The sequence below is a fragment of the Netta rufina genome, assembly GCF_964035555.1.
Source record: "Netta rufina genome assembly, chromosome: 2".
Taxonomy (NCBI): Eukaryota; Metazoa; Chordata; class Aves; order Anseriformes; family Anatidae; genus Netta; species Netta rufina.
Genome location: NC_140124.1, coordinates 105,130,349 through 105,157,747, shown reverse-complemented (window position 1 = coordinate 105,157,747; position 27,399 = coordinate 105,130,349). Strand labels below are relative to the sequence as shown.

Genomic DNA, 27,399 nt, shown 5'->3' with positions numbered 1-27,399 from the left:
GAGTCAGCCTAACCTATAAGAGCCATGGGAGCTTCAGATGCAGGTTTGAGATTAACAACATGAGATAAATATTTCACGAAGGCACCAAAAATATCAAAAGGATTTTCTTGCCCTTTAATTTCACAAGTCAATATAAAAATTTAATGTCAATTTTCAATTCTCAGTAGATAAGAGATACACTTGAAAAATGCACTTATTAAAATAGGGGCACAATTATTACTGCACTGAGAAAAAATAAAACAATCAATTTTTAAGAGGAAATCAGACTTTTTCTTTCTACATTATGCTCCTATTTTGTTTTTCCCTTACAATAACTTAACTGTTTATGAAACGAAATGTGCCCAAGTGACAGGCCGAAATTCTCAATGGAGTAAAGCAAAGTTTAAAGTCACAAGTAGAAGGGGAGTTAGCCAAACACTAGAGAAGACACATTAACCCCTCTACAGAGCAGACTGCTTTGAGCCAAGCAATAAGAAATGTTAGATTTTCAGGTCCATTGGAGCAGGCAACTCATACAAGACTTCATACAGCAGGTGGCTACATCCACAGCACCTCCAAAGCCATGTGACAGAAGCAGGAGAGGAGAAATTTTGCTCTTCAGAAGAGACAAAGGTTTTAGACCTTCTTCATTCTAAGGAGTTTCAAATTCATAGTTAGTTCACAGAGTCCAGGAGACTGACAAGTTATAGATTACTCTGAGAGAGACATTTTCTACCAAGTCTTCTAAATCAGCGTGAAGCCAGAAAAGCAAGGTTTCTGATAAGAAAGAAGGGTGTAAAGGCAGGAAGGCATGGCATAGGTGGAAGGGGAGAGGAACAAAATTCTGATCACTGCACCCTGAGTTACTTCAGTTTGTATCCAGCAGCTATCTCATAAAAGATGTAAACCAGTCTTGGAGGTGGGAAATCAAAACAGAGGCCAACATTGTCTCAGCTGAGTGCTCAGCTACAGGCAAACTTTCTCTCACCTGCTATTCTTTGACCCAAAATGAGAATATTTAATTACATACTTGTATATTCTATTTCTTACATCCTCAAACCTACATTGGCCACAGTTACTGCTGTAGAAAGACATTCTGCTTAGGAATGAGACTATGAAGATATTTGTTTATGATTCGAAAGCTTAGCTATAACCCTCTCAAATTTACACTCAAATAACTTATTAGAGCATCACTTTTCAACCCATATTGTCCAATTGTAAGGTTTATACCTTTCTGTCACTCCAGGCAAGATAAAGAACATCCAGAAATGAATTCCAAAAACAAGGATGACCTGGAAGATGACCTTTCCCATGACAGTCTTTTTGAGGTACAGCGCTCGGTCTACCACCATGGTACCAAACTGAATGAGTACCATCACCAAAAACGCCTCTGGGACCTGGTCCTCTGATAACGAAGAGGTGATGTCTGCTGCTGCAGAGTGTTTCTGAAAAAGAAAATGTAACAGAGTAGTTGAGGAAGGAGGACATTCACACGGAACCTAGGATCAACAACAAGGGTCCCAATTGACAATTTACATGCAGATGCCCTCTATGACATACCCCAAAAGCCCAAAATCCAAACACAATGATGATGAAGTCCACTGTATCTGCGAGGAACATCAGCACATACACATCAGTCACAGCACTGTAGTCTGGATGAATAAGATTGTAGAAAAACTGTCTGATGGGCACATACACCTGGAGAGTCCTAAAACAACAATAACCACAATGTGATTTAAAAACACTGTAACTGGCACTGAAGAAAAGAGTGTCTGGAGGCGATATGAGTAATGTTTGTAAAGATACACTTCTCTGACAGCCTCTTCATAGGTCAACAGAGACACCAGTTCCTTGCACTGATTGCTGCTAAAGCATGGCATTAGCATTTGTTTGGTAGAAATACACATAAGATCCCAAATCAGTTCACACAGGATATTTAGCTTCATATCAGACAGATGAACACCCCTGCAGTGCTGTTTGAACCTCTGTTAATTTGTCTGAAGTTCAGCTGGTGGGACGTAGGAACTTAGGGTGAAAGCATACTGATATAATGAATAGCATACGTATTCATTCTTCCATTTGAATTAACAGAATCAGTAACCTGCTCTCTTTAAAACATTTCACTGTATTAGTCAGCTCTTCACAACCTCCCACCCAAGCCCACACAACTCCTCACTTCGCTCACTTTTTAATTGTAAAGGCCTTGGCTTTGATCATTTGTTCTCGAAACTTTTCCATAAGAAGCTCTTTCTTAGATTTTTGCTTGATGCTTAGCACACTGCTTCCTTTCTGACTGCTGTTTCTTGTACTGGTACTTCCTGAGAAAAAGGAGAGGGAAAGAGAAGAGAAAGAAGCTAATTCAAAATTGAAGTTTAAATACAAAAACTATAAAGTAATATATCTGGAAAATTCTACCGCATATCTGAGTCCCACATTTGAAAGACACTTCAAAATAAATCTGTATAGTAATTTTTTTTCCTGATATGATAAAATCTTGACAATATCCAGTATAGGTTTAACAACTAGCAGATCTAGATTAATAACTAAAAGGAGAAGAATAGTGCCAAAAGCAAATACTTGATTGTTCTGACTCAGTCATCTCAATTGGTAATATACATTCAGGCTGTAGTAAGCCCTTCTTTTTCAGAAGAGGTAATCCATTTCAGTATTCCTAAACATTTTTTTTTTCACTTCAAGTTCCATTGAATGTAGATATGAGAAATACATGTGCTTTGAATTCCCTCTAGCTGGGGATTATACTGAACTAGAAATTCTGGATTTGGGCCACGCTGAATGTTCCTTTCCCAGCTTTTGGGTAATGTCATTTTAAAAACATACTGAATCATAAAGTACAGCTCTCCATTTGAACTTTAGGAAGGTTTGGAGCGTGTTCAAATGCAAAAGATATTTTGGTTCATATCCTATTTCCTCACAGAGGAGCAACAGCATTCAGTAGTCTCTGTGTTCTCCACAGCAACCGCACAATGTTTCAGCAGGATGATCCTATGGGAAATGGTCATTTGCTCTTCAAATCCCAGAAATGCCATGACATTTACCTCTCTTAGATCTGTGTGAGGAGAAGCTGGATCTGTGAGAAAGCTGTGATGCACTGCTAGAGCTCTTCCTCCTGATTGCAGTCTGCTGCTCGGGGAAGTGGACATGGATAGACTCCACTGATGCTGCAAGATTGACAGACTTCAGAGAGCCTGAAGAATCTCTCCGGCCTCCTGTCAGAGAGAGCTCGTCATCAGTATCCTCTTTATTAGTGGAGCTGTCCACTTTCTCATCTTCATCCCACAATCCATGGCACTAATGGAAAAAGAAAAGGAGAGCATTTCAAACTCGTATTTATGTTATGGTATTTATCGTAGATGTTTACCACAGTGCTCACCAGGGGGACAACAAATGTGTTGTGTTGGAATATAACATGAATGACTGAATAATTAAAACTAAAACATTAAATATAAAATAAATTAAAAAAATCACATGCAGTCATTTTACCTTTAAAATGGATCTGTGGAAGAATAAAGCAAGGAGCTGAACAAGATCATAGTGCACATAGCCCTCTTTCTTTTCAATGCCAATGATATTGGGTGGATGGTAAGGTTTATCTTTTGTGTAATCCACATACTTATTCCAAGGAAAGAAGCCAAACTGGAAGAAGTACTTGATGACGATGGCCACCTGTTCACAAACACAACACACTTCGGGTGTTTTCTAAGCATGGCAGCCTCATAACATTAAGAGGAGAGAAATATGACTATTTTGTCAGCTTTATAAGAAGATTAGCAAACATTCATTGCTACAGAGGAACAACAGTTTATGTTTCCTGAGTGATAAGGTCATCAATGACTAAAACCAGCATTTTCCAACAGATGGTGCTCAGTGGTACCTGAGATACCACCGGCAGCGTATACTGTCGCTTGATTACCAATTACACAGTCACTAATTATAAATGGTCTGTTTTTGTAATAACTGCTTTACATGCCAGGAAGGATGTTGCCCATCTCAGTGAAGAAAAACACAAACAAAACCTTCTTATACCATAGAAATTCCCAAGGATGTTAGCAGATATTTATATTAATATGAAAGGCCACAGGCCCCTAGATGCTAGAGATTAAAACCAGAAAAGAGACCATGCAAAGCTTACAACTTCACTTTTCTATGTTTGACATACAGGGTTGCAAAAACAGCAGCATACCTCAGTGTAGACAATGGCTGTCATCCAGAAACGTTTGCTTGGCCGAGGAACAGACAGCATGGCCCAAAGGAATATAAGGATGGGAAGCACCAGGGTTATCATGGAGGCAGAGATCATGTGGTTAAGAATGATCACAAAATAGCACACCATTTCTGACCGGGCCACCAAGGTATTGTATAGGGCATAAATAAGAAGCAAGACTCGAGGCTGACCAACGTAGAATTTCTCTGATTCTTCTAGCTCTTCATCGTGAAACATCCTGTTAGGAGCACAGTACAATAAATTAAATAAAAATTAAATTCACAAGAGCTGCTTTGTTAATTGCTACTATTTTTCCTTTTGAAAAACTGTAAGATTCTGTCGGCGAGTATAATGAAGGAAAAAAAAAGGGGGGGATTCGGTATTATAATCAAATAACCTGAATCTAAGCTCACAATACTTCAAGCAAAATAATTAGATGCATTGTTCTGTTTTTTCTTTTTTTTTTTTTTTTTTTTTTTAATTCACCCAGAGAATTGACTTGGTAGCTTTCCTACAGTTGCCCAGCCAACACACGTCATATAAATCACACGATGCTGGTGTGACACTGTCTGGATTCATATCTGATTTATTAACACAGGCAGGAATTAGAAGACCCAGAGGTTCACCAGGACATGCATGGTATGAATAGCACCACGACATAAGTTTAGAACATAATAAATGCTCTTGAGTATTATATTTGTCCAATATTTGTGTCCCACTTACCTAACTCAAATAATAGAAAAGGCAGCAAGAAACTATTACATATATTCCACATATTTGGTTCTCTTTGCTTCTCCTAAGGAGTGCCCTCATCTGAGATCTAGGTGGAAAGTCAGAACAACTATGGACAGCCAGAAGAAAGGACACTACGTTTACAACGTCAGATCTATACAGCCTCTAGATGTAGTCAGTTTGAAAGGTGGTTTAATATTTTTTTATTACACTCATGGAAGCTCTCCCTCAGTTGAGTCAGGCCAGAAAGCAGAGGAAGAAGAGCAGTGGCACCATTTGAGCCCTCTGGCACTACTGAGCATGCTGTCTGAAGGGCAAAGAGGGAGCATCCTATCTCCTGTGAAAGCACTTAGCAAGGTGGTCTCTCTACATAGCCTTCAGCTACTACTGGCTTAAACAAATACTCTGCCAAAGGTCAGAGTTTCCCTTATAGTAATCCAAAATAATAAAAAGAGAAACATTTTCCCAGATAGCTCTGGAAGCAGATTATTTGAAATCACAGCTGTCTGGAGAAGTCCTGTACACATGGAATGTTTAGAAAAGCCCTTGACCCCATGGCTATTGGAGTACAGAAATCTGATGCTAATTGGAACAATTAGCTATGGTATCTGGGGAGAAAGCAGAGATTCTTTCCAGCATGAATTTGAATCATTTTAGAAATCTGTAATTAGAACAACTGCACAGGAAATGAGCTTCTTCCCTTAAATCAAACTTAGCACAAGGTCTGTATCAAAAAACATAGACTAGTTCTGAGAGAAAACAAAACAAAACAAAACAAAACAAACAAACAAACGAACAAAAAAATGCAATGGCAAAACTTCACAGAGTGGGACCAAAGATTTTCCCCACTCAAAGGTCCTTACTTGTTCAGAAGCAGCTCACTAGCCGTTAGCTCATGTGTCAACGGAGGGAGAATCGTATCATTAAGTCTGTCCGTCCGACTGTCATCTGGGCTCACCATCATGAGACTCTTACCAGCTGAGTCATCTGGGGAGCCAAAAGGAAGGTGTTCAAAGCTGACAGCTTTGCTATAGGAAGGTGGAGCTTCTGCATTGCTATCCACGGTGGAGTACAATGGCACATCAGTATCAGGAGTAAGCACAGCTCCTTCTGAACCCAGGCTATAATCTTCCACCTCCTCTTCATCCTGCCTCGAAGCAGAATGAGCTCCTTCCTCTTCGTGCTCCCCTTCTACCTCCTCAATGGTTTCTGTCGTCCCCTGACGAGAATAGAGCATGGTGACCTGTGTAGGTTCACTGTGAGGGTAGGATGAAGAGAGAGAGTTGAGCCTTGTGAGGTGTATCACAAAATGAAATTTGTTCATTCTACCTTCATGTAGACAGCTGAGCAACCCCACTGCACCCTGAGACCCTCAAAGTTCACATCGTTTGGTAGAAAACATTATGACATGATCTCTTCTTACACAGAGGAACCATCTGGGTCTGTTTGCTCCTGAACGGCATGCCAGTGTACTCATAGTGGTTCATTATCTTTTTACACCAGGAAAGGACAAATGAATATCAAGAGAAACTACGTTAGCTTTCTGAAAGCAGTTTAAACACTTTCTTACCAGAACCAGAACTTGCTGTTACATTTATTTAAAACATGCTCCGTGGTGAATGACAGACAGTTGTTGGGTTCCTTCTAAACATGGTGCTTCTAAAAAACACCCTAAGGGTACTGTATACAGCTGGAAAACCAGCTGAAAACACACGTCAGATTGGATTCCAAGTAAAAGAACAAGAAAATTGCAAAAATAGAGAAATGCAATCCAGATTATAAAACTGTTCCAGTAACAGGGTATCTTGCTTACCTTCAGATTGCCCTATGTTCTTCATTACAGTCTTCATATCTTTTTAACCTTACCTGCCTGCTTTTCTTCCATATGGACCTACTTTCTTTTTCAACTGTTCTTATTCACTCTGTTCTGTTCTCTGCTTATTCACCTTGCTTACTGTCAGCTTTGCATGTCCATAATCACTTTCTCTCCTAATGCTCTGTGCTCTGCAACAGTTTTAGCTGATGTAAATTCATGCAGTTTGATGACTCCAGATGGGAATCTGCACACCATCATTTTTCACAAATTTTCTTGGCCTTGCTTTCACCCTTTTCTTCCCTCACAAGTATTTTTTTTTAATCTTTCTCCTAGAACACTACTCTTTCTTTATTTCACTCTCTGTTTCAGCCTCTTTCCAAGGTTAGACAAAAGGCATCAACTAAGTGTCTTTTGTTGGCTGGGTGTACTTGTATGTCAATAGAGACAAAATGAGGTTTCACATAGCTCCAGAGAAATGAATGAGGCCACGATTTCACATAAAATATACCTTTTTCAAGAAAACCTCACTGCCAAAGCCAGCTGGCACTACCATTTCCTGCCAAGTTATATCTCTTTCCTTTTACACTGTTTCCAAACTTGTCATGACTATGTTAGATAACTTTATTTCTAGTAGACTTTTAATCAGAATTTGGAACAGTATTATTGGGATGCATGTTTTGATATCTCCTGTTAGCAATCATTCTGGTTAAAATGCACAAAAAACATAAAATCACATCACTTCAAAACCAATCAACACTAAAAATTTGTAAAACACTTTAAATTTTGGAAAAGAATGATCTAATATGCTTTGAAATGTCATATTTATATTACTAGCTGAAACATTGTTTTTATTTCACAATGTCATATAAATCCCTGAGCTTTACCTTCTAAAAATGAGTGAATGGCTCTGAACTGTTCTTTTGCACAGGATATTAATAATATTTGCTATCTTTTCATAGCAATTTTCCTTTTCTTAATTCCAACACCTCACAGACTGTAAATCAATGGTAAAGAAATCAAAACATATTTAATAATCTTTCCTATGAGGAGGAAAACTAAAAATTGAAAGAACAGGGCCAATGCTTGCCTATCTTAGTTTCTAAAATTAGATATCCAAGTCCATATTTAGGATAAGGCATTAACTGAGAAACTTCACTTCCAGCTTCCAGTTTCAATAAGAACAATCATCAGCTTAGTAACTCTGAAAAATCAGACTCTTCTTTAACTGAATAAATACAGACTTAAGAGTCTGTTTTTTATACAGACATTTTGATGAAATGTAATGGACAGACTTTTAAAAATAAATGAATAAAGGATAAAAAACAAAAACACAGAAAAAGAAAAGTGAAACAACAAAGGGGTCCTAGCTTATGACCCTGACTTTGAACCTCAGAGTCGTGCCATGACACACAAGGCAGTAAAGCTTCCATTAACCATGCAAACCACTCTGTACACCACAGATCTGCAAACTCAAGTTTATATACACTGCATTAAGTATAATGGTATGGGTAAATGAGTGAACAAAGCATGCATGAGTTAAGCACCTTGACACTATACTGCCACTGTCAGCTGATGAGGAGGACATATCCATGCTCTGCATTTTACGAAGCCTAGGTCGAGCGCGCTCACTTGTTTTAGGAACAGTGTCTGGTCCATCTAAATCATCAAGGGTTGACTGCCTTGAGAACAGCATGGTTGCTTCAGTGTAGCAGCTAGCAGCGCAAACAGTTACAAAGACAATGTTAAATACAAATGATATTACTCTACATGGTTCAGTACACCAATGTGCTTGCCATGCAGCAAAACACAGACACAGAGACAAAAGGTTCAGAGAGAAGATAAGGATTTGTTTAGGGTCACTATGTAAACACATCTCTATTGTTCATAGTCATATTCACACAGGGGCTATAGAAAGCCAACAACTCACTTTTCAACAAAAATTCACTATTCAAGGAGATATGTGAACATCACAATATTCTACATACTTTCCAGGGGCACCAACGTACATAGGCTAGGACATTTTATTTTCTCAGTTTCCCCCCAGAATTTCCAAATTCCTCCCAAAATGCTTTGGGAAGTGACCTCCTCTGTACAAATTCTGTTTTGTTAATGATATGCTGTGTTGAACCTTTTGCATAGGTACAAGCCAATTTCCTAAAAGAGCCCTGAAACTGAATATGTTCATATTCCACAAATAGAAAAATATCTGTCAGACATTGGCTAATCCTCTTTCCAAACCAAAGAGCCAAATCGGATATGTTACTTAGCCAGTAGATGCATGCCAAATATAACCTGCTCTGCATGGGATGGCTTTTATTTTGATATTTAGTAGGAAGCCCTGATGATTCTTTCCAGAATATTTCATTTATTTCAATCGCAGCTTAAAAATGATTTCAAAATCAGAAACATGCACTTGAAAGAAAGAACAGATATGATAAACCCTTATCTCCTTTCATTTATCAAATACAACAGGACACAAGAGACATACACCATACATTGAGCATTTATGTGTTACTGGAGAAAAGAAGAACTGGATGAGTTATGAGAAAGAAAGTACATATTTAAATACAAGCATATAACATAGCAACAGGAAAGAAGCAAATACATTAATGACATATGGTAGGTAAAAGAATTATTCTTCCTGTAAAAATCTTTGAAAAATGTGGATGTCTATGACATGTGTTGACGGGCCTGGTGTTTTAACACATGCAGTTACCTGCCTGAGTCTCAAATATAGTGAGAGAAGAAAAGACCCCAAAATGCAGGATTTACAAACTATTTTTCTTCCTTCTTTTGATTCCATTTGCGCACATGAGCAACAGCAGCTGTCATTTTGCTTCCTTGGCAAGCATTAAATGTGTCCAGGGCACGGAGAATAGGGAAAGAGATAAGAAAGGAAGTGCAATGGCATTTTCTGTGTACCTTTGGTCTTGCTAGCTTGAAGGGAAAACTGTCGGCATGAAGTGCCCATTTGCAATTGTTGTGTTAAGGCAAATGGAGAACAAAACAACAAAATACGTGCAGCAAAGAAGCATTTTTTTAGGCTTACACTCACTGATGACCTTTGATAGAGTGGCTGGGGTAAAAGAACATTTTGTTCTTATTTTAGACAAAAAAACCAACACCAAGATACCAAAGGTATTGCATTTTTTTTTTTCCTTAAAAACAGTATTAATGACAGGGGCGGCTCTGTCCTGTCAGTTCACTCAGCCAAGACCCTTTCCAAGCCACTTTATTATTTCAGTGTGCGCACAAAGGCACACATGTGTCCTCCAGGTTTTGTCTGTCCTCATGACACAGGGTTTTAAGGGGGCCCAGAAAGCTGCTTCCTACAGGAAGAGGAGATCCACCTTGGAGGCCTGATTCAGCAGCGTGGAAGTCAGTGGGAGCTTTGTAATATTGACCACCAAGGGCTCGTGATGCAAGAGGCTTCCCATTACACATCCACCCATGTGTCACAGCTGGGTTGTACTATCAGTGAGGTTTTGGTGCTAAAATATGGGAGATGGCAGCAGGTAGGGAATCTACTTTTGTAGGTTACCTTTATGTCTCTGTGCTACAGTATTATCCATGTTATTTTACATTTCAAAGGCTGAATTTATTATTTTAAAAAGCAACACCTCTTACTAAGGTGTTGAAGTATTTTAAAAGTGGGCATAGTCCAGCTGGAACTTTCCAAACACATTCAGCAGAACAGCTATTGAAATTCAAGTGTCATGCAGCTGGTCATATATTTTCAATGAAAGAAACATATTCCAACTGCCCTCTAGAACAGGTAAGTTTTGACCTGGCTCCCAGAAAAATCAAGGGAAAAATATTCATTAATCCCAATAAATGAAAACACTGTCCCAGATTTAGTCCTTGCAATAATATGGATCATGTAGATGTTTTAAGTGAAGGATGAATAATCTGATAAAATATCTAATGAGCAGCTGCTCTAGATCCTTTAAGGTCTGGAGATGTGTATGAGATGACAGCTGTACCACAGTGTGTATATTCTGTATGTACTTCTTCAGGAACATGCTGCCGAAAATGGAGGAAATAAGAACTCCAATAAAGTGAAGAGATTTACATTTGGCAAAGCTGATGTTGACTCAGTGATTGACTGTCATATAAATGTAATCCAAGCATATCTTCCTGAGTGACTTTTCAAATTCATGTCCTTAGAGACCTTGAAAACCATTAGCTTCTTGAAATCATTCAAGGAATAGGTATTTTAAATTGAAGGTTCATTAAAAGCCCTGAGTTCAAGCATTTTATATAAAGTTGATTGGGTATCCATTTCAAATGGGGATATATATAGCAGAGATGTTTTTATCCTGTGCAAGTGGGAAATTTCTTACTTTATTACTTCCCTTTGGTTAAACAAATTTATCCTTCCCAGCAAGTTTATTAGTTAAGGGGTGACTTACAATTTTTTTTTCTTCTTTCTTGTTTCTTTTTTCTTTCCATATGCTAGTTACTGACTGACATTACCTTTATGAACTAGAACATTTCCTACACCTGCAAGCAAAAACCCCAAACATTTATTATCACACATGTTCCTAACTCAGACCTAGATCCAGCCCCAAAGTGGGACTCTCCTCTCATCCCTTCTCCTGCCTCCCAGTGCAAACTTTACTTCCCCAGTACTCCCTGTCCCAGGCCCTACACTTCATCCAGTGAGGGAAACACAGACAAAAACTGGGGTCTGATGACTCCCGTTCATGCAGTCTTACAGGAGGGCTAGGGATTCACACCTGCAGGTCCTATAAAAGCTTACACACAGTCAGAGCTGATAAACAAAGAAGTTATTTGTGAAGGTATAAAAATGAATACAAATGGATCCAAGTACAAAACCCTGGATATCCTGAAATCTGACTGGGTCTGCATCTAGCTGCTTTTTCATAACTGTAGGTTATGAACCCACAAGCTCTTTAACGTAAGCAGCAGTTCATCAGCCAAATGGAAACACAAGCAGGAAATGCTCTACCATGTTAGCTCCCTATCACTTCTGGTGGTGCACATCAAAGAGCTTGTTAAGAAATATCACCAGTCTCTTCTTTTCCTGGCCCATTCAAACTTTGCACTATGTCTTTAGGACACATGAGTATTTACACACAAAGAAAAACCAAATGATCACATTATGAATATCTCATTGTGCCTCTAGCTTCTGTACAGTAAAAAGACAGCAAATAAATGTGAGCTAAGCACCCTCTAGTTTAAGAGAAAATCCCACAAAAGATACTCTGCAGATTCCTTTTAGAGCTCTATGCAAAGTAAGAACAACATGCCTGGATAAGAATTAGAGACGTCAGCCTTCAACTTCATGAGAAATTTACAGTTCCTGCAATTGATCAGGTGGGTTGCTCTCCCTGGGAATTCCCCTATGCAAAAAAAGTGTTTAGAGCACTGAGGTCATACTTCAGGCAATTACTGCCCTGAGTCCTGAGGAATATGTATTATTATAATGGAATAGCTTCTCTGCTTCTGAAGTTGAGTTTTATTTCCAGACATGCCCATCTTACTCATGGAACTAATATCCACTACAGAATCTTGTGCAGGGCAAACAAAGGATAACCTGAGTGCTCATCAAAAACTGTCTACCTCTTCCCAGAAGTTTTCCACAGTAATCCTTGATTCATGATCACAGGGATGCTTTAGATTTAATTAGTTGCTTTTACTGATACTAGAAACCATCGTTTTGAAATGCAAAATATTCTTTTCTATTATTTGGGCGATTAAAAAAAATCATGTACTTGATAAACTCATATCAAGTTGAAAACACTACACATTTCTAAAAAAGATTCATAAACTCTTTTGTAATCCCAGGAAGAGATATGCAAGTGTGCCCCAGTAACAGATGCCATTATCATTCAATCAACAGACACATTTTTGCTTCCTCTCATTACAAGTCATTATTATTACAGCAGATGTGTACAAATTGCAAATACTGCCAGTGCAAGAATATTTACTTTTCTATTACCAGAAAGAGAATTCAAGATTAGAGAAATCAGTCACAATACTGCTTTTGCTACTCCTCTGTTAATAGGTCCTGTAACATCTGGGGAAACAGATGACAGTAACTCATTTGAAACATTTGCTATATTCAATATAACTTTTTCTGTTGCAAAGGAGCTCCACAGAATTAATGAATTCTCTGAGTTTGAAAGAGATTTTAAATTTGTAAATGCTCAAAGCATTGTGACAAATAGGTGCTTATTCTGAAAGAAGATGTAATTGAATCTTAACACTGGATGCCATTTAACTGAAGAGAAAATTTACACAGGAAAATTGCAAAATTTGTCTTTCTTGTTTATAATTCATTATGGAATTGGCTTCCCTTTGCTTCTATTTAAAGTTTTTGCTAACATTGTTAGATAATAATGTTAACTTCTATCTGTAGGAAACAGCATGACAAAAAAATATTTAATGAAAGCAGGGCTGATATTAGTATTTCATTTTTAAGTGGGACTGAACTTTGTGTTAAATTCTGCCCTCCAGATATCCAACTGACTCCAACTGAGCTGGCAATAGAATTTGGCTTTACATTTTTCTCATGTAATCTGACTCCCATAAAACTTTGAGACAAAACACAAAGGTGTTGCTTGGTTGGGTAGCTAGCCACCAAAAAAGATTTGCTAGGATTTAGTGTTTTTACTGGAGTGAACCTCTCAAAGACCAGTGCTTGCCCTGGGGAGCAATTTGTGAATATTTTGTTGAAGCACAGTACTCACAGACACTTTCTGACACTTGCTTTTCAATAACATCAGAAAGGAATGCAAACGCTCATTATTTTCAGTTCACTAACATCTACACATATGTCATTAGTAAAAGGTAAGCATACTTTACTGTACACAGAAGCTATTGAGTTTGTAGGGAGTATCAAACACAATAAGATACTGCCACACTTCAGAGAAGGACAGGACACAGCAGAATGCAACGGATTATGAAAAGGCTTTATTTCCAAAGCCCTCCCTTCTCCTCCTCATGATGCTGTTGGACAGTTTTTGCAGTCTTTTAAAAGTCAAGAACACCAGGGACACGGTGGAAACAGGCTGCCTCTGTAAGGGAAGGAAATGAATGTATGTGCCTCTGTGTGCATGGAGCAGCAGGAGCATGCAGTAGTTTTGGAAAGGGACTTGACAGCATTCATCTTCAGAAAAGAATGAAGAAGATGTTGTTTTTTTTTTTTCTAGAAAAATACAGATATTTCATGCATAGTGTTACTCTGCTGGACTGTAATAGCAGTTATGAAATCAGGCTCTTCAGATGATCTGTGTGCATAAGAGAGAGTTTTTTTTTTTTTTCAGTGTAGAGCCTTTTTTTCTTTGTGTGTAACAGACAAGAATTTATTTTCCAAAGGCAAAATATTCACAATGAATGATGGCTCCCCAAACTCCAGGCCTGAATTCCTAACACAGTATTCCATAATCATCCTCAACAGGTTCTTATTTTCCATTATTTTTGACAAGATCAGAAGCCCTGTCAATAACTCCTAATTCTATAGAAGTGGTGAGTATAAAATCCACAGAAAGCAGTGGTATAGTCATGCAGTGGAAAAGGAGTTATATCATCTGCTGGCAATTGAGTGCACCACTGTAAAAGAATAGGAATAAATAGCAGACCTTTCATTATCAAAATAGCATGGATATATCAAAAGGACTGCTCAGCGTTGATTAGAAAGTTCATGAATATCTAGACATTGTCTAAAATTATGTCTACTGTACAATCTTTCTATTCTTCACAAAATAAAATTAGATGAATACCTGGAGATACTGTCACGAGAAGCTGCTGAATCTAAACTATCCATTCTTTCAGAAGCTTGCAAACCAGAAGCTTGACCGGGATTTTTATCAATTGAGTCCAGTCCTGACTCCTTGGAAAGTTTCATCATATGGTTCTGGTAATACATATGGATGCTCTCCCGGGTAGGAACGTTTCCCTGTAAAAGAGATAAGGAAAGGTACGCGGCAGGGAGAGTTATATTCTTCAAATAACTGCTTTGCCTTTTTTTATTATTACTTTTTATTCTTTTTTCCCCAGTCATTTGGCAATATATAGTCTGTCCAAACATCTTCCTAGTAAACAATAACTTCTCACCACAGTGCAAGTCAGATTCTGACTTAAACATACTATGGCACAAAGTGTTGGGTTTCGGAGCAATAAAAGTGGCTTCAGACTATGCATAGTCCACAAAACTCAGCTAGGTGCAATGCAGATCATTCAGTGTGAACATGAGCTATGGCCTGCAACCATGACTCAACCTATACATAGGGCTCCAGCAAATTTTCAGACAGCTCTTTTAGATAGCTCCACTCAATCCAAGAAAAATTATAGATCTTATTAGCAGCCAGTAGCAAATATTATTATTATTTTTAACAGAAACAAAAGAAACAGGTCAAGTACAAACTGATCTAGATTTTCATTAGTGTCCAAAATAAGATTTTTTTCATGAAGTATGGATACATATTGGAAAACTGAGAAAATAACATTTAAGAGCTTCCCTGTTTACTCTTTCTCTCTGACTTCGAATCTATGAAAGGGTGGTTTTATTAACTGTCAGCCCAGGTCTGGGCACAGAATCAAGTCTTTCTGGTTATACTGCCAACAGAATGCTTAAGGCTTGTAACAAGAATAAAACTGACAACTTGATAGCCTTTTTTTTATGCAGAAACACATCAAACTCATTCCACTAGTAGTTGCATTGACTTCAGAAGATGCATTGAGATTGCTACTCTTGAACAGTCATTCATAATGAAGCCTTATGCAAGAACTTTTCCGGTTGAAATAACCAAGCTACTCTAAAATACTGCCCATATTTCCTTTACTAATACTATTAGTATTTCATCTCTGGACCTCAGCACTGTCCTATACTGAGTATGTTCATAATCTGAAGGTTCATCAGAAAAAAAAAATATCTTAAAACAAACAATCAAACAAACAAAACAACAACAAAAACATAATACCCAAACCTTAAGTTTTAGTAAGGTTTGCTTGTGTACATACTGTGCTGCTTCTGCAATAACAAATGTCTGTGTGTCTGTGACAACCTGACTTTGAAATTATGGCACCACTATCTTGATTGCAGGCCTGTGATAAAGGACAAGAGCTATGACAGCAAAAGTACCCCACAACTGATGGAGCAAGGACTCAAGCTCCTCTGTAGTTAGAATAGAAACCAAAAGAACTTCACACATGTCCCTGACTCCATGCTGGACAAAACAACAACAACATGTCACCATGATGGTTACAGCACAAGCCTTTCTTGGGCAGCAATGATAGGTATGGAGCTGATGCGGAGCCTTGCGAATGCTATGGAATGCATTGCGAATGCATATGGAATGCATATCGAATGCTGTGATTATGAACCCACTATTCCGTAGAAGAGGAGAGAAAGATCCTTGTAATAAAATACCGAAGGTGAGAGTTTTAAAGCTAACAACTGGAGAAAATTCTCTGACAGGTGCCCACTACCAGCACATTTAAGACTGAAGCAACCTACACAGGCATACACAAGGCCTACATATGGGCTCTACTGTAATCAAAATAGCATTGGGCTGCTAGCAACATGAAAAAAAATCTATTGTGAACAAAGGATAAGAAAGACTCATTAAAGCAAAGAACAATCAAAATAAGGTCCAAAAAAGTAATGGCATAAAAAAGTAAAAAAAAAAAAAGTAATGGCATAAAAATGGCAGTTAGCCTGATTTCTACTTAAATGTTAAAACTATAAAAAATAAGGGATAATGAGTAAGAAACGTAATTTTAAGCGAGGATGCTGAAATAACATGAAATTCTAAGCCTTGGAACAAAAAAGAGCATTACTGTAGTGTTGTACTATCAGAGTTTTGTAGGAAGGATGGAATGAAAGATAGCTTGGTAAGGTCAAAAAGTAAATAAAGTTAAATAAAGTTCACAGGTTAAATAAATTCACTGTACCAGGATTGCCACAGAGTGCCTGTGAAATATTAAGAAAGATTTGAAAGAAAAATAATGTTCAGTAGCTTATATTACTTTTCATATATGCTTGTGTAGAATAGGTAAATGACATGAAAGTGCCTGCATACACACATACAAGTCACCAGAATGGAAAAGACCAGGAGGACGAAGCAAGAAGACATCCTTCAAAAAAGTGACATTCGTGAGGAAAAACAGAAACAACAACAAACTTGGTAGAAGTAGATGTAAAACTTCAGCATATCAGACCAAAAAAGATATTGAGGAGTAACTTCCTAAAATGAACAATAATTGATAACAAAAACGTTTTCAAGAACATCATAAGAATCATCTCTCAGAAAGTTAGGGTATCAACAGGTGATCAAGACACACAGAAATGTAGCTCTTTAGGGAGTTAGGGCAACAGAACAGAACAAAACAAACAACAACAACAACAACAACAAAACTGATTTTTTTTTGCATCCCTGTTCACTGCAGAAAAAGTCACTGACATCACCAGTAGAATATTTTGAATCCCATGAAATGACTGGATTAGTAATTATTTTATACATGACAAAGCTGAGAACAAAATACTGACTGGATGGTGATCACCAAAGAGCTCTGCAGGAACCAACAGGTGAAATAGTCTAAGTTCCAGAGAAAAAGAAAATTGTTGGCTTCAGGAGTAATCCCGAGTGACCTTTATAGGAAATAAAGCATCCATGAAATAAAGACAAGTATATTTCTTGTCCTCCAGAGACATGGGGCACAAACAACATTTTTTTTTCTGTACAAGGGAAGAAGGTTATTGACTGGTTGCCCCGAGGAATTTTACCATCCAGGATATTCAGATATAATCTGTATAAAGAGGAAAACATTGAGATGATAAAGTTCACAGAAGGAAAAAAGAAAATATTTGGGATAGTCAATTGTAGTTAGCTGATGCAATACTGATGAAACCGATAAAGTCAAGTGCCTTGGTAAAAAAGGGCAAATGAAATTTTTGTGCTCACAAGTGCAAAGAAATGCAATGGGAAAAATAGCCTACAAAATGACAGGCTTTATGTCACATTGTTTCAGTCTTAAAATCTGACTGTATAGTCCCCCTAAAACATTTAGTTAATGTAAAAAAAAAATAAAAAATCAAGGAGCTTAACTGTTAGATCTTACTAGGAAAGCAAAAGAAAAGAAACTATACTCCTGTATAAATCTGTGGCTCACCCATACCTTAAAACAATATATAGTTCTGGTTGCTCAGTCTTAATAAGGCCATAGTAAAACTGGAAGTGGTATGAAGGACAATGAAGATGATATGAGGCATGGGATAGGTTCCATGTGAAGAGAGGCTAAAGAGAACAGGAATTTATAACTTTTATCTATCTGTGCAATAACTCTGGGAAGAATAACAGTAACTGAACATTAATATTGAATCAGCCCTCTCTTTTTGGCTCTGTGCCTTGTGGCCAGACAGGGTATGGATTGTCTCCTGACCAGGAAAGCCTGCATCTTGGACCTCCTGGGGTTATGGACAGCCTGCTTTTTGTGACAGCTGACAGTGACTGTGAGTGGGCAGCATGGGGCTTTACTAAGGCCAAGGATACTAATGTCCCATTGACCTTTTTGACCTATTCATGTCTGAGATAGTCTGCAGCTTCTAATAAGAGTTGAACTAAAAATGAGGCTCCTATGCTAAGTTTCCAGGAATAGTTGGGTAGCTAGTGACATATGTAAAAATACCTATGCTTGAGATCTTTATAGTACTGCAAGGTATACTACTTGCATTTTTAAGATCCAAATACATGTCTAGCTACACTGATAATGTTAATCTTATAAAATAGTGAGTTTTACTAATATATCACTGTTTCTTGAGGAACCAGGTAGCTTCAGTGTCAATGAAGAAAATTATGCCTGCATGTTGTCAGTCATTTCCAGGGCAAACTGGTCTACAAAAAGGCTGAAATATGCAGGCTGAGGTAGTTTCTGAGCTGTTCAAAATGCCGTGTCTACTCCTCTCTACTTGAATCTATCACATCCCTCAAAACCAAATTTTATCACAGGAGTCCTTCAGTCTTTCAGCCAAATCCTTATATCAATCTCTAAAATAATTATTTTTCCAAACATTTGCTTTGCATCCAGATAATAAATCAAGCATTTCATTATTTAAGTATAAAAAAAAAATAGCAAGCAGTCAAAGAGTCCGGATATATTTTTTAAATATGCATGTAAGTTGGGTTTCTATAATTTTTCTCCTTAATACAGTGACTTCAGCTGATCTGAAAAGGCAACCTTTAATATTTCACTGGGCTTGAAATGGCATTAACAGAAGAAAAAGACCAAAGGCGTTACCTTCTTAATCTCCCTGGTGAGCATACAACGCTCAATTCTCAGCACAGTAGAGATATCGATGTGTTCTCTTGAGATGGAATTAAGCCAAGCTGTAAAACTGTCTAGTGTTGCCAGGAAAAGGACCCAAGTGAACTTCAAAATATTAAATATCCTCTTTATGATGTTATCTAAGGGGGAGGAAAAGCAACAGAGAGTTAATGGATGCAAATGTCTTTCTCTGTATCTCTGCTTGGAGTTAGTTTCAATTTTCCTTTATTGTCTAATAATAATCCAGGCTGTGAGACCCTGTCATAGTAAAGAATCTCTGAAGATGGCTGGAGGCCTTTTGGCTGTCTGGGTCATTTTCCTGCCTGTATGTCTAAGCTTATCATCTGGAATCCCTTTTCCACCCCATAACTCCTGCAATTGCTAGTCATATGAACAGTTCCTGATCTTGGACACTGTATGTACAGGTCTGCAAAAATGAAAGCCAAAGATTTGGGCATCTCTCGAGAACTCGACATCCCCTGCTCCAGTGATCTCAACAGCTGCTCTTCCAGCCCTTACCTGTCTATTTACTCATGTGCTTTTCTCTGCACATAGAGTTTGCCTTTTGTGACTGAACTTTGCTCAGTTTGAAAGTCTAACCTGCTAAAATGGTCTTTGACTCTCCCCCAGTTTTCCAGCCACCTGAACACACCTCTTCATATTTACTGTTTCCAAAGCTTCTCTTTATTTAAATGGACTGGACTGTGTCATCGGCAATCTCAGATCAACTAGCTCAACTAACAGTAATCATATAAATCATTTATAAAACACTACTCTTGCCCCATTTTGCCAAAGCATTACACTTTCCCATGAGTAGGGCTTATGGTTTTATACCAACAATTGTAGCTTTCTTTAGCTCAACGCAGCAGCTTCAAGTGAATTTCTTATTTCAGTAGTTCCTTTAGCATTCGTGACTGCATGTAAAGAGCAGCAGTTTCAGTTTATTTTTCTTTCACTCCCAAGTGTACACATCACACTTCAATTCTTAAATAGTCTTACATAAATAAGAAAAAAATTCTTTCCAATTCTTTCTTTTCCAGTTCCAGAGCTAGTTGTCCCTGCTACATATCTAATCCCAGAGCACTAGATATTAAGATCAATTTTACAGTAACGTAAGGGATAATAGAAAACTGCAAATAATCTGCCATGCAGAACCAAAATGCTTAAAGTAGTTACTAAGAAGCCAACATAAGCACTAAAGCATGATGATTTTAACCACCTCAATTCTTAACTGTACCACAAGATGGCAAGCAAAACTTTGTGGAGTGCACTCTTTACAAAGCATGCAAAGGTGAAATGAATAAAGCAAAATATATCTTATAGAAGAACATGCATATATCTTCAGGTGTGCAGGCATGGTTGTATGCACATATGTGTGGAGAGAAATTAAGGGAAAAAAACAATAGTGGTACATTCCTGTAAAGTGGATGCTGAAATGGTAGTATGTACCATTTACCTGAGTAATGTCATGTAACAAGTTCAGTATCTCCAAATACAGAAGTTCTTATGGCCTTCATTTGACCATACCATTATCTCAATATTTTTTTATTTTTTTTATTTTTTTATTTTCAGGCCTTTTCTGTATCATTTAGAATTGGGAAGATTTTATGATTTATTTACTCAGATTGTATTCACACTTTAGCACATATATCTTGAAGCTAAAAAATATTTTCAGTGGAAATTAAAGATAAAGCTGTTTATGCTTCTAGAGGCATTCGTATCCTTTGAATTCCACATGTAATGTTATAAATAAATTAAATAAGATGTAGCATTCATAAAGAGAAATATACAATATATAAATGGTCTTTTTTAACCCACACTCTTCCTCTCTAGTATATCATTTTTGCTACTGACTTCAGGGGGATTTCAGCTCTCAGGTTAAAATTATCTCTATTACTGACCACCACTGGTATCACAGTGCTTTGCCAAGCACTTGCAGTCTAATCTGGAAGGTCGTTTTTCTCTCTGGGATGAAGGTGATTTAGTATACATTTTTAATGAGGCTGTAGCTGCTCTGACAGCTTTGCTGTTCTCTGAAACTTTTTAAAAATAATCTTTTGGGGATCGATCACATCTAAATAACTTCATAAAGGGAAACAAATATTTATTTTTTGCAGAGATTGTTACTGTAACTTCAAGGGTCAAACGCAGAGATGGCATCTCTCTCCCTGAGAGCATGAGAAAGGATTTGATCTGAGGTTAATAATGAAACTAATGCTTCATAGCAATTACTCTTTTTTTTTTTTTTCTTCCCAATTATCTTCTTTAATACATATTACTTAGGATAGGTTAAAGCACCTTAAATTGACTATTTCCAATATAAATCAATTATTAACCTCATTTCCTTTCTCTAAGTCCTGTCTAGAACCAACTTTATTTCCCTTGAGATTTGTCTGAGTGATTCAGTTTCATGTTTAACACAGGTGACTGCACCACAAGAAAGGAACAGATAAAAAAGCTCACAAAACACCACCAGAATATTATATGAGAAAGAAATATTCCATATTCTTGTAACCTCCTCCACCCTGTGGCTCACACAAAGGTACAATTCTAACTGGGACTGGGGGAAGCAATTCCAAACAGAGAATAAAAATAGCTTTTGAAGACAAAGGAGAGAATAGTGTAATTTCTTCTTTTACTCCAGTTAGGAAAAAAAGACCCAAGCTTAGAGTTATGATCCATTACACTTCTTTGTAGGAAGACTTTCAATATGGGCAAGATCCTGCAAGCTACTGCTATTTCTTCTGCTGTGCAGAGCATCCTCAGATCTGACTATGAGTGAGAAAGGGTAAAACTGGGAAAATCCTGTTCTTTTAGAGTAGCTATTTGTACCACTCTAAACAGATAAGTACTGGACAAAAGCAGAATCTTAACATAGCTAAAACACATTGAAAAACTGCAAGGTCTTTGCGCTAATAGTAAAATATCAGACCATCAAAATCAATGGAGATGATGAGACACACCTAAATGGAATTGGGATTGAAAGCTAAGCTTAGGTATAAGATGTTTTATAATCAAAGTATACAACAAGTGAACAAGTCTGAGCCTGAAGGTACATTTATTAAAGTGTAGGGGAGATAAGTGCAGTAGCTTATATTCCAGAGTGGAAGCTGCTATGCTCAGTACTTGTAAATCTGGCAATAGAACTCTGAAAGTTATTAGATAGTGCTTACTACACAGTTCATAGTGGATTTTGCTAGCTTTATGCTTGCCTGGATCTCTGCATTGATATTTTTGTGACATGCTGCTTACCCCACCCGTCACAACTACACCGTAACAGCAGAGAAAACTTCTGTGTTCATACCCGGTCCATCAGATTTCTTCTTGACATGTTCCTCTTCGCTGTCTTCATAGTCTGCATCAGTACCACCTGTTGAAAGCAATGAGTGAAACAATGAATGTTAGGCCTACAGAAGAGCAGATTCAAATCCCATTCAAGCTAGAAAATGCTACTGTTACTAAGCAGAAGTGACTAGTTTCTCACCTACTGGTTTAAGAGAAAGCAGATTTCCATTTTTAAAACACTGAAGTGAGGAGACTACCCTGTCAGCGAAGGTGTTTTTGGATGACCACCACCCCTCCCTTGTAATTTCCAATGGTATTTTCTTACTATGTCATCTGCTGAGCAAGAACATCTGCTGTAATAAACCCATGCAATTCAGAGTTGCAGTTTTTCCAGCTGCAAAGGCCTCTCCTTCCAGTAACACACTCAAGCTCATTTCAACTTCTTCAAGAGGTGACCTGAACATTGTTATGATTTCCTCCTGACCCTGACCCATTAAGCCCAAATGAATTGAGTGGGACTTGCAGGCTGAAATGAAGCAGCAGAACTGGTTTGAGACTACCATGTGCTTTTCTTTTGGCCTATAGCAGATCAGGGATGCAGAGAGTCACAGGCAGAACTGAAGGACAGATTAGTCTCCTTCTATCTAGTACCCCAAAACTGCAGCCACAGCTTCATTGGCAGCTCTCAAATTATAAAACTCCCTATTTTTGATAGGTAGAGATGATAGATGGAAGGAAAGTCCAATTGATTCAGCCTGAATGAGCCCTATATGAATATATGAAATGTGTCAAAAAGAAATAGTATGTGGATACTTGCTCTACTCTGTGCTGGTGCGGCCTCACCTCGAGTACTATGTGCAGGTCTGGGCACCACAGTACAAAAAGGATATTAAACTGTCAGAGAATGTCCAGAGGAGGGTGACAAAGATGGTGAAGGGCCTAGAGGGGAAGACATGTGAGGAGCGGCTGAGGTCACTTGGCCTGTTCAGCCTGGAGAAGAGGAGGCTGAGGGGGGACCTCATCGCAGTCTACAGCTCCCTTGTGAGGGGGAGTGGAGAGGCAGGTGACCTATTCTCTGTAAACATCAGTGATAGGACCCGTGGGAATGGTGTTAGGCTGAGGCAGGGGAGGTTGAGGCTGGACAACAGAAAGAGGTTCTTCACCAAGAGGTGGTTGCACACTGGAACAGGTTCCCCAGTAAAGTAGTCACTGCACCAAGCCTGCCTGAATTTAAAAAACGATTGGACTGTGCACTTAGTCACATGGTCTAAAATTTTGGGTAGACCTGTGTGGTGCCAGGAGTTGGACTTGATGATCCTCACAGGTCCCTTCCAACTCGGGATATTCTATGATTTTATGATATTTAATTTCACTCAATTTTTCTTACAGGTCTATTTCAACTACAGCATTTCAGGAACTTCCTTGTGAAAGACTCCTTCAAAAGGAAATGTTAAGTCTGTTAAATTCAAAACTTTCCCCAGGAATACACATGAATTTATCATCAAGATAAGAGACGTAGAGCAACCCAAGAAAAATCTAGAGAATAAGATAAATGTGTTTATGAGGTGAGGGAGTGAAAGGCAAATGTCCTTGTTCTCTCTGATACTAGCCAAACACCTGACATTTATGCTCCTTTATTCTGGTGAAATGCCAATAACTGCTAGGATATTGGTTTACAGGGCTATGCCTTTATGGAGTTTTGGCTTCCTTTTGCAAGTGTTTTACTCTCACAAATGTTTTGATACAGCTGATGGTTTCAACCATCTGTTGAGTCTTCCTACTTGGCAAAAGTTCTGGGCATGTGTCTTGCAACTCCATGGAAATCACATGCATCTCCTCTTCTGCTTTATCTCACCTAATGCATATTGTGTAGAATGAGAGGACACAGCTTGATCAACCTTGTCATGTTAATTTTTCAAAACACAGAAGCATACATACCATCCCCAGATCCTTTTCGTCTTCGCTTCTCCTCTTTCTGAAAACTTTTCTTCTCTTTGCGCCTCTGTCGTAATGCAGTTTTAGGATCAGTGATCCAGGCCTGATAAACAAACTGGAAGGAACAAACTCATTTATTTCAAGGTTCTTCATGTTTTGAGAGTAAGCCACAGAATAAGCCATAAGTAGGCCTATATAGTTTGAGTAAACACATTCAGATCGGCAGGGATAAGTAAATATTTTGAATCCCAAATCAAACACCTCCCCTGCGGATCTTACGAGTTTTCATGTGCTATTTTTGCTAGCTTAAAACCAAATGCAAAAACACTTGTGGGTGAACCAAGTTTCATTAGAACCCACAAAAATTCATGATCTGAACTTTGGGAATTAATACCCTGTTGTATATATGGGCTACTTCACCTGAGTCTTTCCATTCAATTATATATGTGTACATCTTGTACAGGCAAGATGAAGAGTAACAGAAATTTTAAGAGAAAGTTTTGCAATCAACTAACTAAAGCATCAAAACTGAGGGAACGTTTAGTAAAGGTATTAGTGTTTGTACATTTTTTATACTCTAGATGATTTTTTTTCTTTTCACAGTGGAGCACAGGTAGCTTTACTATTTGTGCACAGTCCCAAAACCAGCACTCAGGAATTCCTCAAGTTTCATCCTAATTTTTACAATGGCTCTCTGTGGCACTTCAGGTAAGTCACTTATGAACCCTTCTGCCACTATTTTTCCAGTTGTAAACCAGGGACATTGATGCATGTATCAAGGGGATTTAATGAGGCCAAATCCTGCTCACAGTACTCACTCAGATCAACACTCTGTTGACCTACATGACTACATTGAGCATGAAATTGGCACAAAATATTTATAAATGCTATAACAGTGAAAAAAAAAATAAAAAAAATAAATAAAAGAAGTTACCAAGATATAACTTATTGAATTGAAGTAACACTTTTATATCTTTTTTTTTTTTCTTTTTCCATTTGAAACAAAACGTGAATAACACAGACTAACCCTTCTCCACAGCTATTTCAGTAAAAACAAACAAACAAACAAACAAAAAGTTGTTCCTTTTGTGGTTTTTATTCAAAAACGAAAATCACCTTTGATTGGCACTACACTTTTTTTTTCTATTTCTAACCAACACAGACTGGTAACAGACACAGGGAAACCCAGAGATACATGCATAAGTCTGAAAATAAAGCACAGTGATAAACTCGCTCTATTAATTCACAAGACAAACATGCACGTAATGACAGAAACACATGCATATCTCAGTGAAGCTGGAGCTGCCCCTTGCAGGACGCAACAGTAAATTACTATTTGGTTTATTTATATTTTTAAAATTTGCATACACACATTGGTTTGGGACATTAAAAGCAATTAAAAAAATGTCAATATGAGTTCTACTGAATTTAAAAAGGAAAAAAAAACTTTGTTCTGTTTTGTTCATGTATACAGTAATGGAGAGGAAATTATTTTTATGCTGCTGATCACAATGTTCTCTTCAAATCTTTCAAGGTCTGTACATTTATTTTTATATGTACAATGTCCCAAACAAGCAACATGTGAAAAACTATGTAGGATCAGAGGTGATGTTTTCTCTTTCCTTTGTAATAAGCACTTGCCAGTGAAGGTAATTTGAAGGAATGGTGACACTTAAGTGAAACAGTAACATTTACTGACTGGAAGTTAGAAACTGCCAATATCTACTACTAAAAAATTAGCTTAGAAGCTGTATGCTAGCCACAGCCATAGTGTGAATAAAGAATTCAGAGATAAAAGGCATACTTGGAAGAAGGCAGTGGATTAGAATGAAGAAAATACATTAATAAATGTATTAAACTACTTATGTTAAGCAGTGGATATTTTAAGAGCTGACTGGGTACATACATGTATATTACTTCTGATTTTTGTAGGAAAGTAGGTTGTAGGTAGGAAATGCTACACATATCCAAGGAGGATGAGAAAATGTTGAAGATGTACAAATATTAAGATAGTGAAGACAAGAAAAATAGTGAGATTAAAAAAAAAAAGAAAAAGATGGGTGGGCGTGTTGCAGCAGAATGTGTCTTCTAAAAATATTTAACCAGCTTTCTGAGATCAATTACCACATTGCCCATAAGATGCATGCAAGTCGATGTGACCATCTTGTACAGCAGTAACAGAAGAAATCAAGAATTTGTGTCTGCATTTTCTCTCCAGGGTTGCACTTAAGGTAAGCCAGAGTGCTCTTCTTGTGGCTTGACCACTCCAAAAGTAAGAAATATATTGCATTTACTAGGAATGAAGCTTTGACTGTTGTTATTTTTCATATTATTCATATAAGAGGAAAAATGCAGACAAGGACAGAAATATATGTTACACCAGGATCTATGGGATAGGTCACATACTGAGCAGTCACAAAATGTTAAGTACCTTTGCTGCTTTGATTAAATATTGAAGAATAGTTTTGGGTAGTTTAATGATAGACTTTGGCAAGGCTAAAATGGCTGAAGCAAATTTTCCGATAGCTCTCTATAAAGAAGGACAAAGCAAGAGCAATTAGTAGAAAACAAGAAAATGTTAATAGAAAGTACCTACTGCATGATTATATCTAGATTATTGAGAGATTACATTCATTGGTTCCAATGTGGAAAAAAGATCATGTGTGATGTCCACAATAAAATTTCAGTGAGATCATTTTTAAGTGCCTGAATTATCTAACAAAATCTTTAAGTTAACCCTTGAGGTGACTTTTGCAGACAATTTACACTAAAAAAAATAATAATAAAAAAATTCTTTAGCAGGTTCTGCCACAAAACAAGTTCACTTTTCCAGTGTTTTTATTAAGACCACATGCACGTGTGATGGAAGGCATATGAAGCATGATGACCTAATGATAAACAACCTTTTCATAAACAAATGTAGTTTTCTGTTCCAGACAATTCTTCTCCTACATGAAGCTTCCTAACATCTTCATGTAGCACATATTGAAGAACTGGTCACTTATACAGAATATCTAGCTGGAGTTCTGAAATAAACACCAGATCTTCCAATCTCAGATTAATGGTTTCTGTACTGTGTTTTAAAAAATAAGACAACAACAACAACAGCAGCAGAACAACAGTAACAAAAAGCAAACTC

At 37.6% G+C, this 27,399-nt stretch overlaps 1 protein-coding gene across 1 annotated transcript in view; it reads right to left on the bottom strand.

Annotated features, from left to right (window-relative positions):
* PIEZO2 (piezo type mechanosensitive ion channel component 2) overlaps window positions 1–27,399 on the bottom strand; it is a gene marked incomplete at both ends in the record, with an annotated part of 307,245 nt that overhangs the window by 13,740 nt on the left and 266,106 nt on the right. The window contains 13 exons of the mRNA XM_084281658.1: window positions 1,210–1,424; window positions 1,540–1,687; window positions 2,165–2,297; window positions 3,036–3,288; window positions 3,481–3,663; window positions 4,181–4,439; window positions 5,797–6,189; window positions 8,294–8,461; window positions 14,498–14,673; window positions 19,014–19,180; window positions 22,345–22,410; window positions 24,264–24,375; window positions 26,692–26,790. Coding sequence (XP_084137784.1) covers window positions 1,210–1,424; window positions 1,540–1,687; window positions 2,165–2,297; window positions 3,036–3,288; window positions 3,481–3,663; window positions 4,181–4,439; window positions 5,797–6,189; window positions 8,294–8,461; window positions 14,498–14,673; window positions 19,014–19,180; window positions 22,345–22,410; window positions 24,264–24,375; window positions 26,692–26,790 — 2,372 coding nt within the window. The remainder of the gene's footprint in view (window positions 1–1,209; window positions 1,425–1,539; window positions 1,688–2,164; window positions 2,298–3,035; window positions 3,289–3,480; window positions 3,664–4,180; window positions 4,440–5,796; window positions 6,190–8,293; window positions 8,462–14,497; window positions 14,674–19,013; window positions 19,181–22,344; window positions 22,411–24,263; window positions 24,376–26,691; window positions 26,791–27,399) is intronic.